We start from the raw sequence: 26,022 nt of genomic DNA, 5'->3' as shown, positions 1-26,022 counted from the left end.
AATCAATTAACTTAAATTAATTCCACGAATCGCAATTCTCTCTCTCTGCTATGGCAAAAGTTTTCCCCCTTTCGTGAGAATCCCAAATTCTGGGCACACACACAAGCACACATCTCCTGTATGTATCCTCTGTATATCCTCTGTGTGTCCTCGCATGAGCTTAGGATTGAAAATTTGTTTGCATCAGACTTTCAGGGCAGAGCCACAGCTTTGGCTGCGACTCTTCCTGCTGCTGCTGTACGAGTAATACCAAATGTTCCGACAATTTAATTTGCATTTTACTCGAATGAAAACGAGGCATGTGTGCCCCCAATCGATGGCATGGCATAGGCCACAGATGAATTCAATTGGGACTCGTCTATTGAATGTAAATCCTTTTGGGGGGTATACGAATAGGGTTAGGGATAGTAATAGAGTTAGATATAGAGAGAAATCCCTAAACTAAATGGGATTTCCATCGATGGATAATGAACCGTAATTATTGAGAGCGACGCTCTCTCAAAGGATAATTGTTGACTGGAAATCTATCAGAGGAGCGCCCCGCCAACGCCTTGCCCAAGGCTATTACCATATTAATTACCCCCAGTCGCCCCAGTCCCTGCCCCCTGTCCCACCCAACGATTGTCAATCGCTTTCTGTTGTGCTGTGTCCTGGCTTAATGACCTTTAAAACCGCAGGACACCCACCTCCCACTTACACGCACGACAATTATCGACTGATAGCTCCGATGCTCTTCCCACTGCCAGTGCAATTACGAAATTTTCCAAATGATTGGACTGCAGGTCCTCGGACTGACAGCAGCAGCAGAAGGACAGCGGAGACGATAAGACATCAATTGCACTTTGTGGCCATTAGGCGACGTTTAAAACTGAATCGATTCCCATCGAATATCCAATATCCCCAATGTGGGAAATCAGTTTTCATATTTTCATAATTAATTTAATGGCGAGCAAAGTCGTAGGGAAACTTCTAGGCCAACAAGTACCCTCCATGGTCTGGGGTGGGGCACTGAAAATCTAATTAGGAAAAACTTGTGGCCTGACTTTATACCCAGAATAATATATTCGTATTCGAAGGAAGTCTTTGCTGCTCGTTCATTTTGCATGCATTCAAAGGAGGCTTCTGCGACGTCCCAGCGGGGAAGTTTGTAGGGAACAAATGGAAGGGCTTGTAGCGGGTGAGGATAACTACATATTATCCACACACAGATGGAAAATTAAAGTTTCCCAACACGTAGGCAAACACATCGTCACACTCGTACTCCGTCGCATGTGTCGTATTAGTCCCGGAGTCAGTCGCCATCGCACATATCCTTTTCGGATACACTCTGCGTATATTCTGTTGGCTACAAGTTGTGCATAAATAATTTATAGCAGCTGCTGCGGTTGATTGACTAACTGATTGGATGACTGAATGACTGACTGAGCGATGGACAGAGTAGAGGGAGCTGGAGCTGAAGAGGGTGAGGGTGAGGGACTCCACTCGTATGTGCGCAACAAATGGAAATCACTGATTGCTTTGACAATCGCGGAAATTTTTTGCACCCCATGCAGCGTTCCGTTTCGTTCTGTTCTGTTCTGTCCGGAGCGTCAAGGACAGCAAGGATATCAAATATAGCAAACGCAAAAGGAGTCCAGGTAACAGTAGGGCAGTGCAGGGGGGCAGGGTGGGCTGAGTGTGCGCACGTCATCGGTTTGAGGAAAAGCCTGCCCCACGCGTCAATCTCTCTATTCGCAAAAGTTTAACGAACTTGGGAGGGTTTTCCCTCTACATGTGTGTGTGTGTGTGTCAGCTATTCGTGTGTGTGTGTGTTACTGTACTTGTGTAAACGCACTTTGTATACGGCCATTATGTATTGCACAAGCGAGAAAGGAAGAAAAAAGCTTTGGTTTTTGGCAAGGATAGCTTCTCGGAAAGCTCTTTCCTTGTACACATGTAACTGTACATTCTACACGACACATAACGGGTCTTTGCAACGCTATGGAACCCAGCTGAGAACACAACCCGTGGGTACTTTTAATGGTAGCGTGCGTAAATGTCAAGCGATTACCATAAAAGTTGGAGTATCGTTAGATAATGATCTAAAGGATTGGTGTATAAAGTTTTATTGAAATCAAAACATGTTTTTTTGTTTGCTTAAACTCTGTATTTAAATATGTAGTAACATCATTTTGTAGAACTCGTTAAACATGAGCGTTAAGCCTTGTACTCAACTCCTATTTCATTACCAGCCATGCTCCTTCTGCAGGACATGCTTGTAGATGGTTATCGGTACGGGGTAGGGTTTCGGCACCGGAATCCTAATCTGCTTGATCACCTCCACAGGGTAGGGTTTCTCCACCTCAACGGGATAGGGCCTCTCCACCGTGTAGGGTATCTTCCGTTCGGTTATTTCTGGGACTATCTTGTACACTGGCACTTGGATCTCCTGCTGGACGGGCACGTGCACAGCGTAGGGTTCTGGTATCTGTAGCCGGATCACATTCGGCACTTGAACCGCCACCGGATGAGGTATGGGCAGCGGAATCTTCTCGATCACATGCACCGGCACGTGCTTAGAGATCTCCGAATATGTGGTGGGTGTATGATGATTGTAGTAACCCTCTGCTCCGCCACCGCTGCTCCCACTGCCACTGGCACTGGCACCGCTGCCACCGTAGTTGCCTCCATCCCCGCCTGCCCATCCCTCGTCACTGTGCTCCGAAGCACAAATCATCTGCAGACCGCAAATCAATATCTAAGAAAGGAAGACATGGAAATGATCTGGAAAAGGTTTCTATACTGTACTCACGAGTCTCCACATTGTGTCCTGTATATCCTGTTGTGTGTGCTGTATGGCTGAAACTCTGTTGAGCAATGCGAATGGTTGCCATCTGTCCGCTAGCTTTTATAGCCTCCGAAACTCACAACCAAAACGCCGCCCAAAAGTGAAAGATTCGCAAGTGGATCGGAAGGCCAAAAGGCCCTGATGTAACATCGAAATAGAAAGTATTGCATTACCATTACCATTTCGCTCGCATAATTTCCATTGTGCAAATTTTCCAGGTGGAAAATGTTTATTATATCAACAGGCAGCCAGCCAGGCAGCCAGCCAGATTGAGTTCAAGCGGGTATCAAGTGGAGTCGTTCGTTCGTTCAAGAGGCCATCAAGTGAATGGAGTCCAGTCTTTAGGGTTAAGGTTGTTGCACGTACTCCTGCTCCAATTGCTTCCGTCAACCGTGGCAGTGGCAGTGGCAGCACCCAGTAGCAGCTGGAAAAGTGATAGTCCAAGCAGGCCAGTCCAGACCAAAGCATTTTCCCGTCAGACAACTTTTAGTCAGAGTCCAAAGAGTGGGCCGCATGGCGCATAGAAACTGGTTAACAAATGGCTTTCAAATGTGATTTATTTTTTTTACAAAATATGTCCGCTAGTTATGCCATGGCATAGTGCCATAACTAGTCAAAACTCTCTAACTAAATTGTGGATTACTAAGCACTAGAAGAACTTCCTTCCTTTAGGGCGCCGCTGCATCCAGTTCGTCATCCCATTCCCAGTCGTTGAAGTCATCCTTTAAGAGAAAAGCAAAAGCAAAAGCAAAATTATAGTCTTTAGAGTAATTTTATGGGTTCTTCCCCCCACTCACATAATCATCCAGATTGCCCTTCTCCTCGGGCAGGGTGCGGGGTGAGCAGGCCACGTATGAGACGCCCGTGTTGTGGGCGGAGCACTCGCATGTCTGACCCTGAATGGGCTTGGCACTGAGAGCCACGCGCTTCGCGAAGATTGTGGCAAAGCGCTTGATGGGATATCTGCGTTCCGGCTGCAGCTTGCGGGCACTGAACACCGAGCCCTCTGTCTCGAGGGCCAGGGGCGTGCAGATGCCCAGATTGCTCTTGGGGATGTGCACCTGCTTGCGCGTCTCGTTGTCGCCCTCAGGGAAGCGCTTCGAGTAGACGAGGTCACGGTCCATGCCAAAGAAGTGACGCAGCTTCCGGCTGCGCTCAAAGTCGAATTCCGTGTCGGCCAGGATGTGCAGATTGATGCCCTCCTCCAGCAGGTACTGCAGAATGGAGGTGTAGTCGAAGCGCATGTCCTTTGCGGAACAGCGGCTGCAGGAGAGCAGGATGAATGTCTTCGATACACCCGGGCGGAAGTTCAATTTGGCTGCTGTGGAAATGGCCATTAGGATGTCGCTGCTGCTACCGTTTCCGGTGTTGATGTGGCCAAAGTAATCCGATAGCTGTTCCGGCTTTGCCGTGAACTCGTTGTGCTCGTAAATGATGCTGCGTGCTCGGTCAAATGGCGCCACTCCACCAAATGCAACGACAGCATAGCTGCAGGGACAGAACAGATTCAATGTAAAACAGAGGATTGAAGGGTTACGACTACGACTACCCACCGATTGTTGGTCAGTCCGGCGGCCTGTAGCTGCTCCTCGATGCTGCCGACGACAGTCATAATGTTCTTGGACACATTCAGATTGGCATTGCAGTCCTTGGCCTCAACAATGAAGACCACATCGCTGCTGTGTGGAATATCTGCCCCTGTAAGCTCCATAAAAGTTCCCTCCGGCACATACGAGCTATTCGCCAACTGGCAGCTAAGGGAAAACACAAAGCAGAGTCAAGAAAAGCACAACTGTATGAAGGTAGATTGAATCACTTACAAGACACACTGCGAGGGCACACGCATGGGCACCTTCAGGGCCGTGCAGGCCTCAATGTAGGCCAATGCCGCGGCACAGGCTCCCTTCACAGCCGGATGGCCGGTGCGGATGGGCGACGATTTCATGCCCAGATCCAGGCACATCTCGTAGAAGGGCGTGGGATCCAGAACAGCGCTGCAGGTGGACAGTATGCCCGTGCGGAAGAAGCTGCTGCACGTCTCGCTCACTTCCTTGGTGATGGCCGGTCTAGCGGACGGCTGCGTCTGGCGGCACTGCTGCAGGCTCCAGGAGTCGGTGAATGCCTGTGTCTGCGTCTCATTGACAATCACACTGTTGGACATGGTGAACTCGTCGTAGGGCTCGTTGTTCAGGGTACCCAGAAGTCCAGCGGTCTTGGCAAAGTACCAGCCGCTGACCTCGAACCAGCAGAGATCAAACTGCACGTTGCAGTGCAGGCTGAACTGTGTGTCCGAGGTGATGGAGAGGACATCCAGTTCCCTGTGGATGTTTACAGCACCCAATTTGAGTGGCAGAATCGGTTGTGGATTGCCATTGACACTTATGTGCTGGGGAGGGAGAAGGAAAAGAGTTCTATATCTTGGTCACAAATGATCCCACTGTCACGTACATCTGTTGCCAGATCGATTTCTATCAGCTGTCCATTGGCTATGAAGCTCAGCTTTCGCGTGAGGCCCTGACTCTGGGATGATGGCTCCAGCAGTAGAGTGAAATTCCGCTTGAAGAAATCGTGGGCCAGCAGGTAGCTGCACTGGGGATTCGCGAGTGCATCAAAGTCCAGATTGAGGCCCACATAGCGCTGATCGAAGGTCATGTAGTGGCGCGAATCGATGAGTAAGGCGCGAGCTAAAGGAAAGAAATGCATTAGGTGAATCTCTCAATCAACCTCTCTGTCCAATAAACTCACAATAGTAGGGTGGAAGCCATGTCTTGGGATCCAGATGCGCCCTCATGTTGTAGAGCTTCATGACAATCGAGGAATTCGTTTCGGAGAAGAAACTCTGCACCTTGGAGAGCATCTGGTATTCGGGTATCTCCTCGAACTTGGGCGTCTCATTGAACGCGTGCCAGGACATGGGCAGCTTCTGCTCCAGATCAATGATACCCACCTCGGGATCAAACACGAACTTGGTCTTGGCCTCGCGATACATGTCCGCCGTTTCCAGAGCATTCATTGCGTAGTTCCTGAATTTATTCCTCAACAGGCCGTACACCTGATGGAGGCGATGCTCGAGCTGCAGCTCATCGGCCACCCAGTCGATCTTGGCCACAATTTCGTTGTATTTTTGCACCATAATCTGCACCTGTTCGATCTTCTCCAGCTCCTTCAGCTCCTGCCAGATCTCGGTCAAGACTTCGTTTAGCTCTGCCCCAAAGGGCACCAGCTTGAAGTACTTTTCCTTGACGAAATTCCATGCCAGAGTCGAGTACTTTTTGATGTTTGTGATGGCATCGTTGGCCTTAAAGTCCCTGTACAGTCGCTCCGCATCCGCCGTGAAGCTGGACACCTTGTTGAAGTACGGCGACTCTGCCAGCTCATTTGTGCGCTTGTAGATAAAGTCAAAGACCTCCTTGCTGAGGTCCCACGCTGTCGTTTCGATGAAGCTGATCATCTTGAACATGTGCGGCTCGAAGCGCTTCAGCACGTTCTTCCAGTGGTTCTCCGCGAGGGTCCACGACTTGTGCCACAGATTCTCAATGTACTTGATGAACTTGATGTGCAGCTCCTTCACGAACTTGTCGTACTTCTCGATGCCCTTCTCCATCAGCGTGGACACGTAGCTGAGGCTCTCGCCGTGGAAGAATCTGCTCACTGCCTCCAGCAGATTGTTGTAAGTCGTTTTGATTGTTTCAATCAGCCAGACGATGCTGTTGCGCAGCGCCTTGCCAGAGTCGCCCATCGCCTGCCACAGCTCCGTGAAGATCTTTGGCAGCGACTCGATGTGGTCCCTGATGGCCAGCTCGTCGAGGATTGTCAGCGTAAAGTTCACCACGTGCTTGATGTAAAAGTCGTTGGCCTCGTAGGATTTGTTTACAAAGAGCCGCAGGTCGTTCAGGTCCTCCTCCAGCACGCTCAGCTGGCCAATGTCCTCGATGAACTCCTTGTTGTACTCCCGTGCCGTGGCCCACACCACGCCCACCGACTCCACCGTCTCCGTGTAGATGGACTTGATCCAGAAGTCAATGCCCTCCGAGAAGGAGCTGTAAACAGAGTTGCCCACGCCATGGATCTTCTCCCGCAGCTCGCCGCGAATGGACGGGCGCCAGTGGAAGCGGCCGGTGATGAGGCGCGAGTGGTTCATCTTCAGATAGGAGCTGACATCGATCACTCGTATCTCGTCGTAGTTCCGCCAAATGTCCAGGTAGCCGCTGCGCGTGTCCGGAATGTAGCCGACCATCTGCAGATTCTGGCTGGCATCCTCCGTGAGGTTAAAGTCCATGCGGGCAAACCTCTCCGCCAGATCCACGTACACATAGCCAGTGTGGTTCGTGTCCGGCGTGTCCCAGATGGTGGCATTCAGCCCGTAGACGGGATACTGCCACGTTGGCAGCAGATGCAGCCGCACGGCATGGAACGGCGACTGGCGCTCGTACTCCAGCTCCCGCTTATTGAGATCCAGCAGGGCCAGGAATTTGCCATATCGCGCGGGGAAGATATCCCGCTTGTAGTGCGCTGTCGATTCTGTTTTGTAGTAGGAAGTGCGTGCCGCCAGAGTGCCATTCAGTTGCACATCCAACTCCGATGCCTGGTGCTGGCCGTAGATCTTGAAGGTGTAGTTTGTGTGCCCCAACTGGCTGTAAAGATCCCGCAGTTGAGCTCCGAGTACGATCAGTTGCTCGGGCTGCTCCGAGTAATCAATGGTGAGGTGCGTACGCAGCAGATCCTGCGCTCCGCGGTAGTACGTGGCCCGGCAGTTGATGTCCTTCTCGAGGTAGGGATGTGCCACGGATAAACCGAATGTTCTGTGATCACGATCGCCGCGTTGCAGCGGCTCTGCCGTCCAATGCAAATTGCTGCGAATCGTTTTGGGCTGCTGGTAGAGATCCCCGCCGCCCCACTGCAACGACAGATCCGAGTTGAAGTGGTTGTCCGTGATGTAGTACTGGCCGGAGGTCGTGAGGTTTCTCTTCGGGTAGAATATGTCCAAAGCGAAGCTCTGGGACTCGTTGCCAACCTATAGAGAGTAGGAGATAGAAGGAGCGATAAATAATGATAGATTGAATGATTTCCTCTCCCCACATACCGTTGTAAAGTTTCCCAGCTCCAGATTGTAGCCAATCCATGCCGTCTCGGATAGTTCCAGCTTTGTGTGCTGTCGCACCACTTCGGGGCTCACTTCCTCATATTTGGTGTACAGCACCACAGCACGATTCGGATGGATGGCCACCAACTTGATGTCCTGGCCGTTGATCATGACGCGTGTGTGCAGTTCTCCTGTTAGATTGAAGTTCTTGGCATTCCTCAGTTCGTACACTTCGATGTGCTTAATGTCCCGCACGCCCGTGGGGTCGCTGGTGTCCCGCGTGTTGACATAATGGATGCCCAGGGGCTTGACATCGTTCTCCAGTGTAATGTCTGTGGTCTCCCTGTAGAGGGGAGTCTTCTGCTGTTCGTTCCGCTTGTACTTGCCATCGAGCACCTGCTGTTCGTTGTAGACAACTTTGACATTGCCCGAATCCGTATTTCGACGCTTCTGCAGGCCGTAGGCAATGTCTGCCCTGTGGCGCGTAGTCAGCGGCACCTCCACTTCCACGTTGCCATTGAGATTGTGATTGCTGTTGTCCGCTGAACTGTTGTAGGTGCTCTGCAGCTTGAAGTACGCGCTGTCCTGTGGCCAAAAGCAGCGACAGTACCGATAGCTTTTACCACTATAAAAAGGGAAGAAGAAATCTGAATTAGAATCCAATTAATCGAGTCAGATGTTGGGCCTACCTTTTGGTTGTAAATTCAAAATCTGTTTTGAACCAGGTGACATTCAGGAAGGGCGTCGTGCTGTTGAGGGTTCCATGCATATTCGTGAGGGAATTGAAGGACACATCCAGGTCGCTGATGCGTCGACTCGCTGGGTAGTCCAGGGCACACACCAGATTGTGGTACTCCTTGTCCTTTTGGTCGTAGTGTCCGGTCAAGGCGAAGGTGTGCTCCTCCTTGAACTTGGGCGTGATGACCTTTGCGTAGAACTCCCGACGTACGCCCTGCTTGTGCAGCAGCTGGAAGTCTCCCTCCACCACAGCGGGGCTCTTCACCGCTCCCCACTGCACGTGGGCCAGGCCCTGCAGGTTGTTTGTCTCGTTGCGGTAGGAGATGCGCGAGAGGAGCTGCTTCTGTGCCTCCAGGGCCTCGTAGGAGGCCTCCAGGAACAGATTCGGATCGATAAACTGCTGGCTGATGACATTTCCCCTGTAGCGGGCGCTGATCTGATGCCGATCTCCCACTGGCAGCGGCAGCTGCGTGAGAATTCCAAACTCAAAGTCATCGACAGAGGCGTAGCGCAGACTGCCGTTCACATCGAGATTCCACTTGGAGTCGACGCTCAGGCGACCGCCCGTTTGCATCTGCTGGAAGCTCTTGCCGGGATTCAGATACCTGGCGCTGGCGTGCACCTTCCGGGGCTGCGCACTCGGCCGTTCCATGTAGCTCTCGAGCACCAGCTGCAGGTTCTCCGCGAGTATCCACGACCACAGGCAGCTGCCGCGTCCGATGTAGGGCCCAATCTGGTACTCGCCCACGATCTTGCCCCTGTCCGAGTGAACGCCCACGTCCGAGTGTAGGTGGACCGACTCAATGCCCAGCTCCTTCCATGGCGTCTGCAGATTCACATCCGCCACTAGAGCGCCCCGCTCGGAGCCAGGCTTCAACGTGCCGTAGAAGTTGATGCGCGCAATCTCCGGCTCCGTGCTCTCCACCAGCACCGAGAAGTCCATGCCGTCGTCACTGACGCTGTAGCCACCCGATATCTGGCACATTTTGCCGTCCTCGATGGCGCTGAACGAGAAGCGAATCTTCTTCGGCCCCGCCTCATTGATGTTCATCTCGATGACCCCGTCCCTGCCGCCTGCCTTGGGCTGCACACGCAACGTGGCATCGATGGGCAGGCCGTCGCCCATGCGTACAGCTCCAGCAATGCCATAGGTGGCCATGTTCCTGTACAGAAAGCCAGAGACATCGTAGCGCTGGGCGTCGCGCGGGTTCCGCACAATCGTTCCATGCATCGAGATGTTTCTGTAGTTCTTCAGCGGCGTCCACACTTCGATGTTGAAGACATCCTGCTTCTTGTTGGCCCGCGTGCCATAGGCCATGCTCTGTCCGTCTCTGCTCTGGAACTGCAGGTCGAAGCTCAGCTGCGGACTGGCTCCCTTGGTGGCCAGCACCGAGGTGGAGGCCTGCTGCAGTGGTAGCATTGTGGTGCGAATCCTGCCATTGGCATTCACATAATGCTGCGGACTCGTGTGCCAGTCCGTCTCGATTTGCAGCTTATTGACGGTCCCATTGTCGGTGACCTCGAAGCGAATGTCAATGGAGTTGTCCACGGCCGAGAAGTCCTTCTTGAAGTACGCCTCGCAGGCATAGTGCGGAATGACATCTGTCTCGAGGAGTATACCCACAGCAGTCTCCAGGAAGTTGTCTTCATTCTGAAAGAGAGAAGAGGGATTCATTAGGGAGAGGATATACTCGTGTGTGTGATGCGTACCTCCACAGAGGCAGCTAGCGAGAGATGTGTGTGTGCTGTGATCGAGGTGATGTTCCCCTTGTACGCATTGTCATCCACTTCCAGGCGTCCGCGTATGTCAATCTCCTGCAGCAGCTCGTAGGGCGTCGTCAGCTTCAGTTGCACATGATGGGCCTTGGGTTTCACATTGTCCTGCACCTTTGTGTAGTTTACTTCAAAGCCCAGCTCCTGGATGTGATTCTGGACATCGTTGACCCTGAACTTGATGCGTTCGTAGAACGAATTAAAGTTCAGATCGATGTGATACTCCACAATGGACTTGACATCCCGCGCGGCGTCAAAGGGTGTCGTCAGCGTGAGCAGATTGTGAACATTCAGGTAGTCTGGGTAGTGAAGGCGATCCTTGAACTCGAGGCGTCCCTGGGGCAGATGGACGTGTCCCACAATCAGATAAAAGTCAATAATCTCCTGGATATCCACAGTGCCCACAATGGTGGGCCAGACGAGGGAGTCCACCTCAAAGGAGGTGAAGTACGAGAAGTATTCCTCATCCGCATCCGGTGTGTAGTCCGTTTCCGCATTCGCGGGCTTGAAGTCCTCGTCGTAGAGCATCTCCAGCTGCATCTTGTGGCTGCCCAGCTGATTGATCAGCTCCGACTTGGGCTCCCCGCGTATCTTCACGCCCAGCCGATAGTTGGACAACTTGCCATGCAGCTGAAACACGAATGTCTCCCGCTTCAGCAGCTGTGCAATGAAGCCGTTCTCCTCGAAGCCAGCCAGCGGTGTGAACACCAGATACGAGTACTCAAAGTCTGTCAAATTGTTCATGTGCCAGACGCCCGTAAAGCCCAGCGTCGCATTGTTCCACATGCCACGCATGTCCACGCGTTCGGCGTTCACCTGCGCTACAATAGCCGCCTGCTGGAAGCTTTCGATGGGTGTGGCCACGCTCAGTTTCACATCGAAGCTAAGTAGACTCTTGATGTCCGCCAAAGCCTCAACTCCCAGCGCAGCTGTGGGTGCACGCACCTCTGCCACCGCGTGGCGTTTCTTCTCGTTCAACCCAAACCTGCCATTGATAGTGCGGAACTTCTCCAAGGGCGTCGTTATGTTAATGGTCAGCATGTTGTCCGTAAACTTCTTCACATAGCCATCCATTGTGAGGGTAAACTCTCGCACGTCAAAGTTCAGGGACGCTGCACCGCTTACCACACGCTGATCGCTCAGCGAGAATCGGGCCACGAGGCCGCCCTTCTGGTAACCCTCGAAGGGACTCACGAGGTGCACTCTCCCGGAGACATTGTGGTGGCGTTTGGTGCGCGAAATCTCCCAGTTTGAGTTCATGCCGTAGGTGCTGAATGTCTCGTTCTGGCTGTAGCGTAGATACAGATCGGTGTCCACCTTCTGCGGATCCTGCCAGTGGATCACTTTCACATTGATCGTGGGTATGTCCTTGATGGTGCTGTTGATGCCAAAGCGCACGTCAAATGAGATTAATTGATCGCTGATCTCGTAGTCGCTCTTGTAGCCCAGCTCCAGCTTCTGATCGTCGGCCCAAAACAGCGTGGAGTTCACGAGGATCAGGTTCTGTTGGTTGTAGATCCCCGCCCGCAGGCTATTGGTGCGCCAACCCTCGAAGGGTGTCCTTAGCTCTGCGTGCACCCAATTGTGAAGCGTCTGGCCGGGCAAGATGCCTGCATCGTACTCGAATTCAATCACCTCGGTGATGGACCACGAGGCATGCGCCTTGCCATAGTATTTGGGTCCGCCCGTGAAGGTGTTGAAGCCAAAGTTGATGGTGCGCTCGGGATAGGTGACCATCACGTTGCCATCGAAGTGCTTCGTTCCCGGATTGTTGTACTCCACAAGAAGTCCCAGCCTCTGGCTGGGATCCCTATTCGCATCCCACTTGAGCTCCAGCGAAAGTTCCTTGCGCTTCTCCACGTTCAGCAGACCCACTTTGATGTGCACATCTCGAATTCTATGGAAATAATTGATCAATATTTGAGGTATGTTTCCGTTGCATGTTCCCCCCACTTACTTGTCAATGTGCAGTTCCAGTTGCAGGAGTTTCGGCTGCTCTGACAGCAGCTTTGCATTGATCCAGTAGTCACGCTCCTTGACTTTAAAGCGCACTTCGGCATTCGAGTTGCGATTGTGGGCATTCGCGGCATACTGCACCGTCAGACCGTAGGGATCCTTGCCGTACTTTGCCTGCAGGTCGTAGAAGATCAGCAGCTGATTGCGGCGATAAACAATGTTCAGCGAAGTCGCCTCGAACGAGGGACTCTCGACAATCAGCTTGAGATGATGCAGCGCCTGAACACGCGAACTGCGATCCTTGTAGTTGCCTTTGAGGGCAATCGAGTGTCCAGTGAACCAAGAACCATTGATGAAGATCTACAAAAGTGAAGCTAGAATTAGTTCAAGGCTTAGAGGGTGGCAGGAGGGTTACACTCTACCATATACTCCTTGGGTGCCTTTTCGTTGACTTTCAAGCTGGCAGTGCAGGAATTGAACTCTGGCACCGTCACATTCATGTAGGCATCGATGGCAAAGAGATTTCTCCTTGGCAAATGGACAGAAAAAAGGCCAGTGACCTCCCTTTCCGGTGCGTACTTTAAGCCCACAATCACATTATGCTCCGTTCCATTTTTACTGCGTTCCTCGTGTCTGGAAGTAAAGATTTATAAGCCAATCCTGCACATAGAAGACTTTCTACCTACTTGACCATAATTCTATAATCGATCTTCGATCGTGGCAGCTTCAGTTCGACGCTCGCTCGTGTGCGCGAACCCTCCCAGATCAGATCCTCCGACTGAGAGCGGGCAAAGATCAAACGCAGAATGCTCGTATAATTCGGATTCGCATAGTCGGGGGCATTGTTGTAGGTAATCATGCCCTCTGTGTGCCCCTGGAGGCTCAACCAAGTGGCGTTCGAGGCGAAATTCAGCTTCGGATAGGCTGAGGTGCGCAGCTTCATGTTGCCCCGATACTCGGTCTTGGCTCTGTCTCCATTGTTTATCAGACGACCCGCAAAGTTGATTGATTCGATGGTGTTAGCTTGGAACTAAAAGTAGAAGGAATTGAAGACATTAAAGTTCATGGACAGAGGGTGCTTTAGAGGCGGAACATACCCTATATTTGATGGTCATATTGGTGGAGGTTGTCACCTCGCTCTGGACAATGTTGCCCCTCACGACAGCTTGGAGTTTCTTCGTCTCAAAGGACAGATCCACATCGTGCTGCCGTATGCCGTTCTTTTCGTTGATCTTGATGGAACCCACGAGGCCTGTGATGTTCACTCCATTGATGGCCAGCAGCATTCGTGGCTTGTAGATCCAAGCCGTAAAGTCCTGCTGTCGTCTCAGTTCCATGCCAAGATCCAGCGATCGATTGCCGTTGGTGTCGAGGTAGAGATCCAGCCGCCGGTACTCTGGATCGCCGTCATAGCTGCAGCCAGCGGAAACGCGATTCCTGCCATTGACAAACGCCACCGAGGCATTGAAGGCGTGCGGCACACTGGTGACATTCGCCACGAGTACGCGCGGCACCTTCGATCCGGGAGTTGTAAATACCAAGGAGAAGTTGTCCAGCTCATGCTGGTCCCATCTGTACTCAAAGACGTACTTCTTGGCACTCAGATCGGACTTCTTGAGGATCAGACTGAGATTGAGGGGCCCCGCAAGCAGCAGACTGGGATACGCACTCGTGGCATTGCTCAGATCCGCGACACTATAATGGGAGCACATCTGCAGGCCCAGGGCACGGTCCAGGACCGGCCAAGTGCAGGTGGAGTTTGAGCTTCGCTTGGGTATGCCCGCTTGGGGCAATTCCTCGTTGCGCTTCATCACCAGCAGCTCCGAGCGGACGCTGAAGATTTCGTTCTTGTCTTGCGGCAGGTTGAAGGCGAAGGAGACGAGATTGCGGCCTCGCACCTTGAGCGTGGCCTCCAGCTCCGAGTTGGAGTACAAATTGCTCTTCACCTTGATCCCCGACTCGCCCCAGAACATGTCCGTCTGCATTGTGGAGATGATATCCACCGAAACGGAGGGCTTGAATCTTCCCTGCACATCAAAGTGCCAGTCGGTGGGTGGTTCCATCTGGTCCAAGCTGCCAGAGACACGCAGGTCCACGGAGGAGGCTCCAAAGGCATGAATGGCCAGTGGGAGACCCACTACCAGCGGCACCGTGTAGGAGGCATCGAGGAAGACCCGCGACTTTGTGTAGGTGAACTCCTTGCCGGAGAGCACGCGATTGGCCTGCTCGAAGGGATTGAACTGTGCCGCCAGGGCCATCACCTCCACCAGAGACTCCACGTTGTAGTACCGCAGATCGTTGCCAAACACTCGCAGACCGAACTGGGCCCGCGGGTTGCTGTAGTCGTACTTCAGTTTATAGCCGAGTTTATCCACATTTCGATCGATAGCATCTTTGCGGGCGGTTGCGGCAGTTCCTGCATCGCGTTTATGCCTCTTGGAGCCACTTAACGCCTCTTCGTAGTCGTAGTCCTCGTCTTCCTCCTCCTGTCCGGCTCCTCCTGCAGCCTCGGCTGCCTGTTGGGCCTTCCGCTTGAGCCTGAGGTTGTCCAGACTCAGCAGATTCTCGATGGTGTCCTCCTCCTCGGCGCTCTCGTTGCCCAGCCAGCGGTTCAGGAAGGAAAGCTTCTTGCGCAGCAGCTCACCGTTGAAGGGTCCCTTGGGTCCGAAGGCACCAGCCACCAGTTCCTCCAGTCCCTCCGCCCGTGCACTAAACTCAAAGAAGTTCACGGACTGCCCAAACAGATCCGCCGTAAAGTTGACGCTGGCGATGCGCGGCAGATAGGAATCGGTGCCGAAGATCAGGTTAGCATCGGTGGTGGTCCCGAAATTGTATTCGTCGAAGAACAAACTGTGCTCGTAGTTACGCGAAAACTTGCGGATGTCCAGCTTGAATCGCTCCGACAGTTCGTCGTTGAGCAGCAGTCCTTGGGCCTCGATGCGCACGGGGGAATTCGATTTGGCGAGATTCGTGAGGTGTGACCACACAAAGGAGCCCACCTGGTTGATCTGTTCGTGATCGAGGATCGCCTTGATGCTGCCCACGGATATGTAGTCCGGGCAGCGCATGGCCTGCAGATAGCTGTAGATTCTCAGCTCCGAATTGAACGTGTAGTTGGCATAGCGTTCGAGAAAGTAGCTTCGATATTTGAGGCAGTCCGCACGCCGGAAGGCGAGTATCGCCTGCAGTCTGAGATCCACGGGCACCGCATCGTCACGGATCATGTCTTGGATCTGCTCCGCAAAGGCCGCAGAGATGACGCCAATGTTGCCGAGGCCCTTGAGCAGCACAACCAGACGCTCGCGATGCTTTCGCTCGCCTTTGTACATTTGGAATCTGCTGAGGAACTCTGTCTCCAGCAGATTGATGATCTGCTGCACGCGCAGGCTCTCCTCGCAGGCCTCGTGATGCTTGCAGTAGCTGTGCACCACCGCAGTCGCGCCCAGAGTGTACTCCGGATCCAGTCTGTGCTTTGCGTACTCCAGAATCGTGTAGAACGTCTCGAGGGTCTGCTCGTCGGGGCGCGTGATGAACGACAGCGATGTCATCCAGCTGTGGGCCATGTGCTTGGGCAATTTCTCGCCCACAATCTGGTCACGCATCACCTGATACGAGGCGGTGCTGCCAATGTACGGCAGGGATTCCAGGACATGGTTCCGCCCCTGATCGCAAGTGCCGGCCGAACGCTGCAGCAAAACGGAGAGCGTCTTGTAGTCGAGGCTCTTGCAGGTGTGCAGGAAGCTCGAGAAGATGTCAATGAACTCGCGCTGAATATTGGGAAAACCCACGGCACACATCTCCAACAGCTGCTCGCGGGCGGCCTTGATTTCATCATGACTTGGCTTCACCGCAGGCGTGTGATCAAACACCAAAGTGGCGCGTCGCTCCACGAACTCGGTATCTGTTTTAGGAAGAGAGAAGTTAGCTATGATACAAAGTGGTTAAATCGATAACTTACTCTGCTCCAGGAACTCCCCGGCGCTGTAGCTATCCTCCTCCTTTAGCAGCAATCGGCTGCGGCTGGTTGTCAGTGCTCCCGAGCTGGCATTGGAGAAGGGCACGAGGAGATGTGTCTCCAGGCAGCTGATCTCGCGGTACATCCTCTGATCCACAGTCAGCTGAAATAAACAGAGATCGCAATGAGTTCTGGCTCAAGGAAGTGTCTCTATCCCCCACTCACATTGCAATAACTCTGAGAGTTGAGGATGGGCCAAATGGTTTTGTCATCGCGGAAGGTGTAGGGCGTCGTCTGAAGCACTGAGTGCGTGGCATAGCGTTGTCGGCAGCTGGCAATGTCCTTGGTCTTGCGTATCGTCACGTAGACACTGTCCGTGGCCTCGAGGGCATACTGCACCAGGCATTCACCGGACACATCCGTCTCTGTGGTGTTGAAGTCCACATCGAAGCGCATCATGGTGTTCTGGAAGGCCGAGAGGATGCCCTTCTTGATGTTGAGTACCCAGGGGGTCTCCAGCTCCAGGGGACACACCTCGCCGATGAGGCCGTCGTGGAAGGCAAAGCGCAGCAGGTTCTTGCTCAGATCAACGGCCAGGCTAGTGCTCTGGGGATGCAGATTGTCAAAGTCCCCAGACGGCTGCGACTCATCCACGCTCTCGGCGCTGTTCAGGCTGTCGTAGTAGTCGTAGGTCACCTCCTTGGGCTTCTCGGGCTCACTGTCCACATCCTCCAGGCGGTCATAGAGCTTGGCATCGTTGATGCGCAGGTAACCCTCGCAGGGCTTCGGGAAGAATATGTCCAGATTGGCCTTGAGCACCAGATCCGAGCTGTTGTCCCCCGATCCAGCGAACTCGGTGCGCAGCGCCACCGTGTACTCGTATTTGTAGAGTTTCTCGCCGTAGTTGAACTTGGGATTCTCGATCTCGCACTGTGGCCGTCCGCAGATGCGGGGATCCTTTAGGGGATCTATTCGAAATATTGATTGAGTATTTATTTGCTGGAAGATCGCTTTTTAACTTACTCTTTCGCGCTGCCTGGCAGTGTGCGGCAATGAGCAGCAGCAGCCCTAGGCCTGCCGCCAGTCTATACAGTGCGCCCATGGCTGGGCGATCGAACGTTGCTCTGGCCAAAGGGATTCACACTTCTCCTGCAACGAAAGGATAGGGCAATAGTTCATTAGGGGACTGTCTTCATAAATGTAGTTTTGCATTAGACTAGACACAAAGGCCGCCGCAACGATGGCCGTAACTTGATTAAAGACATTTCCATTATCCATTCGTTGCATTCCCCGTTTGACAAGCTGACACCAGCAGAAACCATAGATGAAGGAGCAGCAGCAGTAGCAGCTGGAGAAGAATGGCGTTACTTGTGTAATATTTGCAAAATGATTTCTCGCTCAAGTGGGTTTTAGGTTTTGTGCATTTGTCAGTAGGAGTGTGTGCAGGGTGCGGGTGCGGCACTTCTGTGGTGTGGTGTGGTTTCTACTGATGTTTTCCTTTGATGCCATCCAGAAAGTGGAGGAGTCATCCGTCCATTATTATAACACATCCCCCTGGCCCCATCGCTTCATCGCTTTCTGAAAGCCAAATGCAAAGCCAAAGCAAATCAATTGAATTTCCACTTGATTCCACATAAAACACACACAAAACTAGGGACCAGGCGCCAGGCAACCAAGAAGAAGCCAGAGAATAACGCATTCCATCCTATACTCCTCCTCCATCATTAATTCCAGCAATAAAGTGGGTAAAGTGGGCGTGGCGTTCGACAGCTCGATTGATGCCAACTGTTGTTTGCATTTGCATTTGATTTTAGAGCAGCTATCGTACGGGCGGGCGGGTGCCCGGCGCACAAAAAGCCAACACAAAAGTGTACGCTTTTTTTTCTGTCTGGCTTTCTGCATTCCCTGCACTTTGCAGACGCATATAAATCCCATTCCTCCCAACGCTCCTCTCTGCTCCTTGGGCTTCGTCTCCTCTACGGAAGCTGCTCCCTTGCTGCGGCTTGGGCCTGAGGTCTGATTGCGGTTCAGGGTGTTTGCTGACAATGATTGCTGCAAGAAACAGTGAGAGCACTTAACACTATTTTGCACTTCGACCCACGCCACACGCCACACTATGTTGGGTGGGGAAGGGGGATTGGTACATCAATTCGTCCATTTCCATCCATCGACGCTGCTGCTTCCCTTCGATGCTGGCTGTCGGAATACTTGTGTGTGGCTGTCACAGATTGCATTGCGTTCGTTCGCTACTGCGAAAGGGTAAATAATGACTTCAAATCACGCAGCTGACGCCAATCTGGCCAAATTGCAGTTTCCTATATGTTTTATCGCTTAGTTTTGCCATTTTTCTTGTTCCGCCACAAGCGTCCATGCGGATTAAAGAAGGAAATGATAAAGAACCAGAACAAGAGGAACTGCAGTTGGAACTAATCCATATGAACTGGGCATCGGAATTGTATAGAGATATCTACAGATGAACTGGTTCCAGCGAACCAACCAATTGATCTCTTTTGTTTTGTTGTGCTCTTCGTTTTGCGCTAATAAGTTCGCCGGTATTTTGCGTTTTTTAATGGATTCTGCGCGTCGCGAATGAAAATGTTCGTAAATTCAAGTGCAGCTAAGATCAGTGAATGGTTTAAAAACATTAAACGGTCAAAATCAGTGCGCTTTCAACCCGATGCCGGCGGATTAAACTTGACCTACGACAAGCAGCACTCCATTTCGTTTGCTGGTCGCGGCGCTTGGCACTTATTGTGCGCTCTTCGGTTTTTTGTTTGTCGAGTGTGGAAATAATTACGAAATTATGTTTTACCAAGACCGCTGCTTTTTTCAGCGGCTTAGCCGTTTCACCCTAACCTCAATTACGGGATTTTTGCAAGACTGCAGACTGCACCCCATGCAGACACGGCCACAGTGGAGTCGAGATACTGCTGCATCATACTATCTGTGGCAAGAGGAAGCTATTGCGTTATCTTCTTGTCAGCGGCGACGACCCGAGATGCCCCGCGGGTCATTCCACGCTGGTGCTTCTGCTTCTGCCGCTGCAGGCGTCGCTGCCGCAGCGGACAAAGCCGATAAGCGGCTTAGCCCTCTCTTGCCCCTGCACAAAAATGGACGTGGAATAGTGGCAGGGTATGCATGGATATAATTTGGCAAGATTTGGGGAATAGTAATAATGGAAATAGAAGTGGTTTTGGGACTGGTCTTCTCTTTGATGCTGATGATTCCCGATAATGCACTTTGGGTTAAGCCTTTGATCTGTTATCCGCATCCAAATAAAAACAAAGTCGAAAATACTAGAAAAACCAGGACAGCCCAGAGTGCCCATAAATTCAGCATTCCCCACCCCTCCCACGCTTCTTGTGCATGTATTCCCCTTGCCCGTTTTGCCATTGGCATAACGGAACAAACAAAACTTACGGTTACTTGGCCAAAGCCAGAAAACTACGGAGCCATTTGTTTTCATATTTCTTTTGCACACCCGCTCTCCCGCTCTTTTTCTGCTCTCCCACATGTTCACATGCCCCCACTCCCTCGCACTCCAGCACGAAGCAAACATTTTGGTAAAAATGCAATTTTCAAGCGAAGGTGAAGTTGCAGTTGAGTTTCGCTGATGGTGGAGGGGGAGAGCAGAGAGTGAAAGAGCGGTGGAGAGAGCGTAAAGAACTTTAGCAGATTGTTAGCGAGCGAAAAAGAGAGAGTGTGTAAGAACAGCTAAGAAATCGCTTGCTTCCAAAGCGACAACTAGGGAATACTCTTTAACTCTGTGCAAGCAACGCGGGGTGAAAAAATGTGAAAATTAGCCTCAGAACATCTATAATAATAAAAATGTTCTGAAATTTATTTATTTTATCAGACATAAAGAAAAGGCAAGGTAGATGCATATAATTTGTAAATCTGATATTCCATGCCCCCTTCTGACACCTGCCCTGCCTCTGTCCATCCGTTGGTGATCTCCTCCTCTCAGCCTCCTCGTCCCTCCTCGCAGCTCAACAAAAACTAATAAAAAGCGTAGAAATTTTCACTAACATAAATTCCAACGTAAATGCAATTACGTTTGTTGCAACAACTTGTTAGTGGAGGGTGAAGCGTGGCGGGGCGGTAGAGTTTCACCTTCCTGGATGGGGTCATGCGTGCCGTACTCCCTTCCTCCCGGCCGCACACCCCTCATACATATGTTCCACATGAATTGCAAGGCGGAAACACTTCCCAACGTCAACGTCGTCGACGTCGTCCCGTCCTTTGGTACTTGGCTGCATGGCATGCAAATCTAATAACAAAGTACGCAAAGAAGTTCCATATGCAACGAAGGAGAGGAAACATGAACTTTGAAGGATTTGGATGGGTGGAGTATGAGTTCGTGGGCTGAAAGAATGGAGCAGAAGCGCATCCTCTGCGAGGACGATTGCATTGCGTTTATTCGATCATTTTTTGAAGAGTGCGTCTAGTCCTGCTGCTGCAGAAGCATCAGTAACAGCCCCATCATCAGTCGGAATGGAATGGAAAGCGCTGACAACGAAAGGCAGTAAGGAAGCACGCAGTTATTGCATAAAGGGAAAGCAGTTTGTTCCTGCATCCTGCATTTACGAGAAAGGAGCAGGGCTCCTGCTGAAAAGGGCAGCTGGAAAATTGGAGCGCAAGCGGCAATAAGCTCCTCCGCCTGCGACTTCTATTAGTTTTTCAACAGGAATATTCATTTCTTTCGTTTTTTATTTTTTTGGAGCTGCTGCTACTCTACATTCCAGTCTCTCATCCTGGCATCTATGGTAGCAGGCGCGTGTTCCATGGATAGGCTGCTCCTTGTTATTGTTGGCTTTGTTCCCATTTTGTGTTTTTACACTGCACCCCCATCCCATGGATGGACCCCTAATGGCCTCCGCGAGCCAAATGGGGCGCCATGTTTGTCCATTGCCTGCGTCCTACAACTCCACATTGTCCTCCTCCTTCTGGATGGACGTGGATGCAATATGAAATGCATTTTTTACCCATGTTCAATAAAGACAAAGGTGAAAGGTGAAACGAGAGAGGGGGGGCGGAGGGGAAACAGGTGAAAATCGTTCGTGAGTTGGGCGAGAAATTGGAAAATTGAAAATTATGTGTATCACTTGAAAAATGGCTAATAAACGAGATTAAAATGGGGCTAAGGCTACAGAGTCGGCCCCTCTGTGATTTTTCAGCCGTAAAGTGAGGGGTAAAACTATGGGAAAAGTGTTGAAAAGGGAAGGAAATTGCCTGGGAAATAGATGTAAATGAAATCCAGGGGAAGGGCTAAAGCGATTGATGATAAAACGGATATTTAAAGTATGCATTTTTTTGTTTATTTGGGTAGAAATATGAAAGGAGCTGTTCCTGTTCTTATGATCCACTTAGAAGAGATTTGCACAGACTAGTGCTGTGGTACCCTTCTTTCCATCTGCAACCACAGCTCCTGTTGGAGTGACGAGATTCCCTTTTGCAAAGTGCTCTTCAAATCAATACGGATACGCACCGTTGTACTGCAACTGGCAGCAGGAGTCGTCGCTTCATCGCTTGCTTTGCTCGCAGTAAGCAGCAGTCAGCAGCCAGGCAGACATTTGCATAATTTGGCAATGCTCTCACTTAGATTTTGATGCCAGTTCTTGCCCCTGCCTCATGCAGCAGGAACTATTATGCAAAATTTGCATTTAAGCATTGAAACAAAAAAATATCCCCTGTGCCATTTCGAAGGAAAAGACTTGCAGTCAACTGCAGGAGCAGCCCGAAGGAGGGGTGCGGCAGGCAGAAGGCCCGTTCCCTGGTCTCTCAACTCCCAGATGAAGGTGTTGCCCAAGCAATCGCCCTGCCCTGTAAATAGTGTGGCAGCTTCCTGCCTCTTTGCCACCTCAGGCGGAAAGCAGAGGGAGGCGGAGATGGCTCAACAGCAGTTTGTCTGGCTGTCTGCTGCTTTTGCCTCTTTCCCCCTCCGAACTGTTGGTTGGTCTTATGTGGCTTAAATCGTAGCCATTTCCACAGACGCCCCTGTTTCCTCTTGCCCCTTTTGCCTTCTCCTTTTTATCCCTGTTTTCCTGCTGTTTTTCCTGCTGTTGTGGTGGCTCCTGTCGTTGTGAGCGGCTACTTAGTTCTTAGTCTCAGTCGTAGCCGCAGTCGTCGCCGCACTTTTGGTTCGTTTAATTTTTATGGCTTTGTAATTAAAAATATTATGAGGCCAGGAGACCAGGAAGAGTCAGGTGGTCAGGCAGAAGGGACAGGAAGGAAAGGTGAAAGGAAACTACTCGTAGCACCTGGCTCCAGGCTGCCATCTGTTAAGCCTCCCTTTTAGCGGTGTTTCCAGGACTTGTTGTCCAACTTGTTCTTATGTGTGGGCCTGGCTGGCTGGCTGGCTCTAATTGAAAGCTGCTGCTGCACGTGTTGCTGTGCCCCACTTAGGCGGGAGATTTTCATAAGCAGAAAGCAGAGAGGAGGGTATGTGGTTCATCCGTAATGAAGCCTTAAATAAGTATTTGGACTCTCGTTTCTAACCAGATTACTTCTACACTTTTGCAGGAGAAACCCACCCGCGCCTCCGCTGGACCTCCGCTCTACAAACTTAATCCCCGTCGGTTTGTCATGTGTCTGGAGGCCACTCCGACGACAAACGAGAAGCGTAGCGTATGCAGCATGCACCTTAAGGCGGAGCAGACGTGTCTCCTGCTGCCCCTATGGCTGCTGGGGTTAAGGCAGATTGATGGGCATGACGACAGGAAAGCATGTCGCCACATGCCCCACATGCTTGGAGTCTGACATTTTTGGGGCTCAGTGCGGGTTAAGTGCGTGCTGGCCAACAAGTGGACGGACGACACTCTGGCGGACAGATCACTTGAGGAAATTAAAGAAAACCCGGCAAGAGGGGAGTGCCGCTCCTGCACTCCTTTCTGACGCTCACGGACAGCCGACAGTCGACAGAGAAGGAGAGCAGGGAGAGTGAGTAATCCCCACCTTTAGGATGGGTTTATGTGTGTCGTCTGACTGTCGCCTCTCTCTCACTTTATGTCTCACTGTTCAAGTGTTTTTTTATGTGAAGTGTTTCGCGTTCGCGAGTGTAATTTCTACCCAAGAGAGGAAAAAACCCGTAAAAGAGACAAATCCTACGAAAAGGAAAACAGATCGGAAATGTATCAAAATGCTGCTAACATTTGGGGTAAGCTCTCTTTCGAGTCACTCTTTCTACATTTCACTTTAACATTTGGGGAGAAATTTATAAATATTAATAACCCTCACTTTCAACCCATGCCAACACCTCACAGATCCCATATTTATTCCACGAGAATAGCCATTGAAAATCATTCAATCGTGTAAATCGTGTAAATATTTTGTACTCTGATTTCGATTTCGATTACTAGTCCCTAAAAACTAGAATATATTGCATATAAGGGTTTAAAAGTGATCTCATATTTCACTTAGCTGCGGCAATCAACGATTATCATCATTCGAGATCTCAAAATTCGCAGATCTACAGTTCGATCAACTTTGTAGTAGTTTCCAATTGAAGATCGAAGGGAGAGAAGCTGCTTATCAACAGCATTCAATATTTGCACACGTTTCTGTTATTATTATCAGCTATACATATGTAGATTATTTCCCATTTATTTGTTAGAGTAGATCTCTTGGAGGACAATTTATTCATAATTCCAGAGAGAAAGAACAGTCGCTCTCTCCGTCGCTTATCATTTGACACACACTTCAACACACACTTTATTTATTTATAAAAACTGCCGCTGGCTGTATTTGTATGCTGTATCATCATTTGAATAAATATTTTTATTGAACTCTTGAACCGATCGGATCGGCTTATCGCTACTAGCCGCTGATTCCGATTCCGAATCCGCGGATCTACGGATCTACCACGAAACACGTATGAGGTTCAGGGTTCATTAATCGTCGAACATGTGGCTCTACACTAGTTTGAGGTTATTTTCCATTTATTTTCGCCCACTTTTCACACATTCTTTATGGCATTTAAGCAGATTTTTTAGTTTTTAGCAAAGTTTTGCACTTTTCTGCACACATTTCTCACATTTCAATGCACATTGGGGCACAAAAAACAGAGCCCTCACACATTAATGAGTTGCAAATTCACTTCCGGTACGTTAAGCACACACACAGAGGGACAGGGGCAAGGGGAAACAGTGGATTGTGGAATGCGTCGGCGCAACAGGATAGAAAAACCGAATAGAAAACGTTTCGAGTGCATCCTTACTTCCGTTTCAAACGAGTAGCCGCCAAAAACCCTTTGTCCGAATTCGGATTCCGATTTCCGTTTCCTCTGGATGTCACAGAAAAAAACTCTCGAGGATGCGTCCGTTGCCCACGAAGCGGCAAACACGAATGAGTAGGAATCTGCTGCTGGCGCCACTGATGCTGCCACTGGTAGTGCTGCTGCTGCTGCTCGCTCGTTTATTTCATTCGTTTCCAGGCTCGGCTGCTGCTCAAAGCCGACTATCGACACACACAGATACGCCACACAGACAGCCCCCCGCGGCGGGTGGAGGGGCTGGGCAAGGGACAGCAGCAGATAGCGGCAGCTCTGTCTCTTTTTGTGTCCCGAAACGAACATCTTCTCGGCTTACAAAATGCGTAGTGAATGAATCTGTGAATTGGAATCTGAAGCTATGGCTATGGCCTGTCGCTGTCGCTGGACCTAGAAGCTAATGTCCAATGTCGATGTCGTTGGCTGGGGCATGAATGAAATTGTCGCTTGCCGCGTATACATATCTCACACACATCGCATGCGGACACAATCAGAGCTATCCCTTTCCTTTCACATCTCAGTTCTGTCCCTTCGGCTGTCCTGTCTGTCCGTCTTTCAGTTTGTGTTATCAATGCGTGGCACAGACCTCGCACTGGATGGCATATCCACATGACACATATTTCAAAGGATTTTCCACTATTTATAGGGTATTCTTTGATTCGTTTCTTTTGGCCTGGGGACATCTACAAGTATTTTGTATATTGTTTTGATTTGATTTCGATTTCATGCTGTCCTCCATCTGTCGCTGTCTCTGTCGTTGCTGCCGCTGCTGCTGTTTCTACATAGTATCTACTGATGTTTTCCTTATCAGTGTAGTGTGTGGTGTGTGTGGACTTTATATTTTATATTCTTTACTCTTGTCTTTACTCTCCCTCCCTTTTTACTGCTGCTGCCCCGCTGCGTTTCATGTATTTATTTTATAGTAAAATCAACAACCGAAATGTCGAATGCCGAAATCCAAAGGAGGAGGAGTACCTCCAGCAGAGTGGCCCTTGCATGGGAGCAGTTGATTGATTGCAAAGGGAGATACATGTGTAGTGGGAGAGAGCGATAACAAGGCAGCAAAGACACAGATAATAAGGGGAAGATCAGCTGTAGCAGAGCCCATCCGAGTGTGAATCTCCATGGCTGAAATGTCCGCTGCTGATAAGATTTCCCTTTTCTCTCTCTCTGAAATGGCGATTCCCCCGTTTGATTACACAGACAGGAATGGAAATGCTTGGGCCGTGCTTCCATCCTCCTGCCATATGATGTTTTCCCAGGCAAGAGGCAACCTTTCGGAGGAGACCTTTTGTGGCAGCTGTTGTTCCTGTTGTTTCTTGGGTCGCGCCTTCTGTTGCTGCTGCTGCTGATTCTGCGGTACGGTTTCTTATTATTTGCCCAACCAAAAGCAAAAAAAATATGCCAGGAATTTAATTTTCCAA

The 26,022-nt window shown here is 50.8% G+C and overlaps 2 protein-coding genes across 2 annotated transcripts; both read right to left on the bottom strand.

Moving 5' to 3' along the window:
* Nucleotides 1-2,131: 2,131 nt before the first annotated feature.
* Nucleotides 2,132-2,803, bottom strand: LOC117901122. Its single transcript, XM_034811760.1, has 2 exons — nucleotides 2,792-2,803; nucleotides 2,132-2,737 (listed from the first exon to the last, which is right to left on the bottom strand). The coding sequence occupies exons 1-2, from the start codon at nucleotides 2,801-2,803 to the stop codon at nucleotides 2,225-2,227; spliced, it is 525 nt and encodes a 174-aa protein (XP_034667651.1). The 3' UTR covers nucleotides 2,132-2,224.
* A 563-nt stretch (nucleotides 2,804-3,366) lies between these two features.
* LOC117902369 lies at nucleotides 3,367-24,683 on the bottom strand. Its single transcript, XM_034813685.1, has 17 exons — nucleotides 24,548-24,683; nucleotides 17,356-17,481; nucleotides 16,558-17,300; nucleotides 16,336-16,495; nucleotides 13,475-16,278; nucleotides 13,064-13,407; nucleotides 12,800-13,010; nucleotides 12,379-12,737; nucleotides 10,359-12,318; nucleotides 8,600-10,299; nucleotides 7,911-8,535; nucleotides 5,573-7,841; nucleotides 5,276-5,511; nucleotides 4,648-5,213; nucleotides 4,381-4,581; nucleotides 3,625-4,315; nucleotides 3,367-3,549 (listed from the first exon to the last, which is right to left on the bottom strand). The coding sequence occupies exons 2-17, from the start codon at nucleotides 17,432-17,434 to the stop codon at nucleotides 3,496-3,498; spliced, it is 13,002 nt and encodes a 4,333-aa protein (XP_034669576.1). The 5' UTR covers nucleotides 17,435-17,481; nucleotides 24,548-24,683; the 3' UTR covers nucleotides 3,367-3,495.
* Between the last annotated feature and the right edge of the window lie 1,339 nt (nucleotides 24,684-26,022).

This window comes from Drosophila subobscura, chromosome U, assembly GCF_008121235.1.
Source record: "Drosophila subobscura isolate 14011-0131.10 chromosome U, UCBerk_Dsub_1.0, whole genome shotgun sequence".
Lineage (NCBI taxonomy): Eukaryota > Metazoa > Arthropoda > Insecta > Diptera > Drosophilidae > Drosophila > Drosophila subobscura.
Note: the sequence above shows the minus strand (reverse complement) of the source record. Positions and strands in the feature narration are given on the sequence as shown.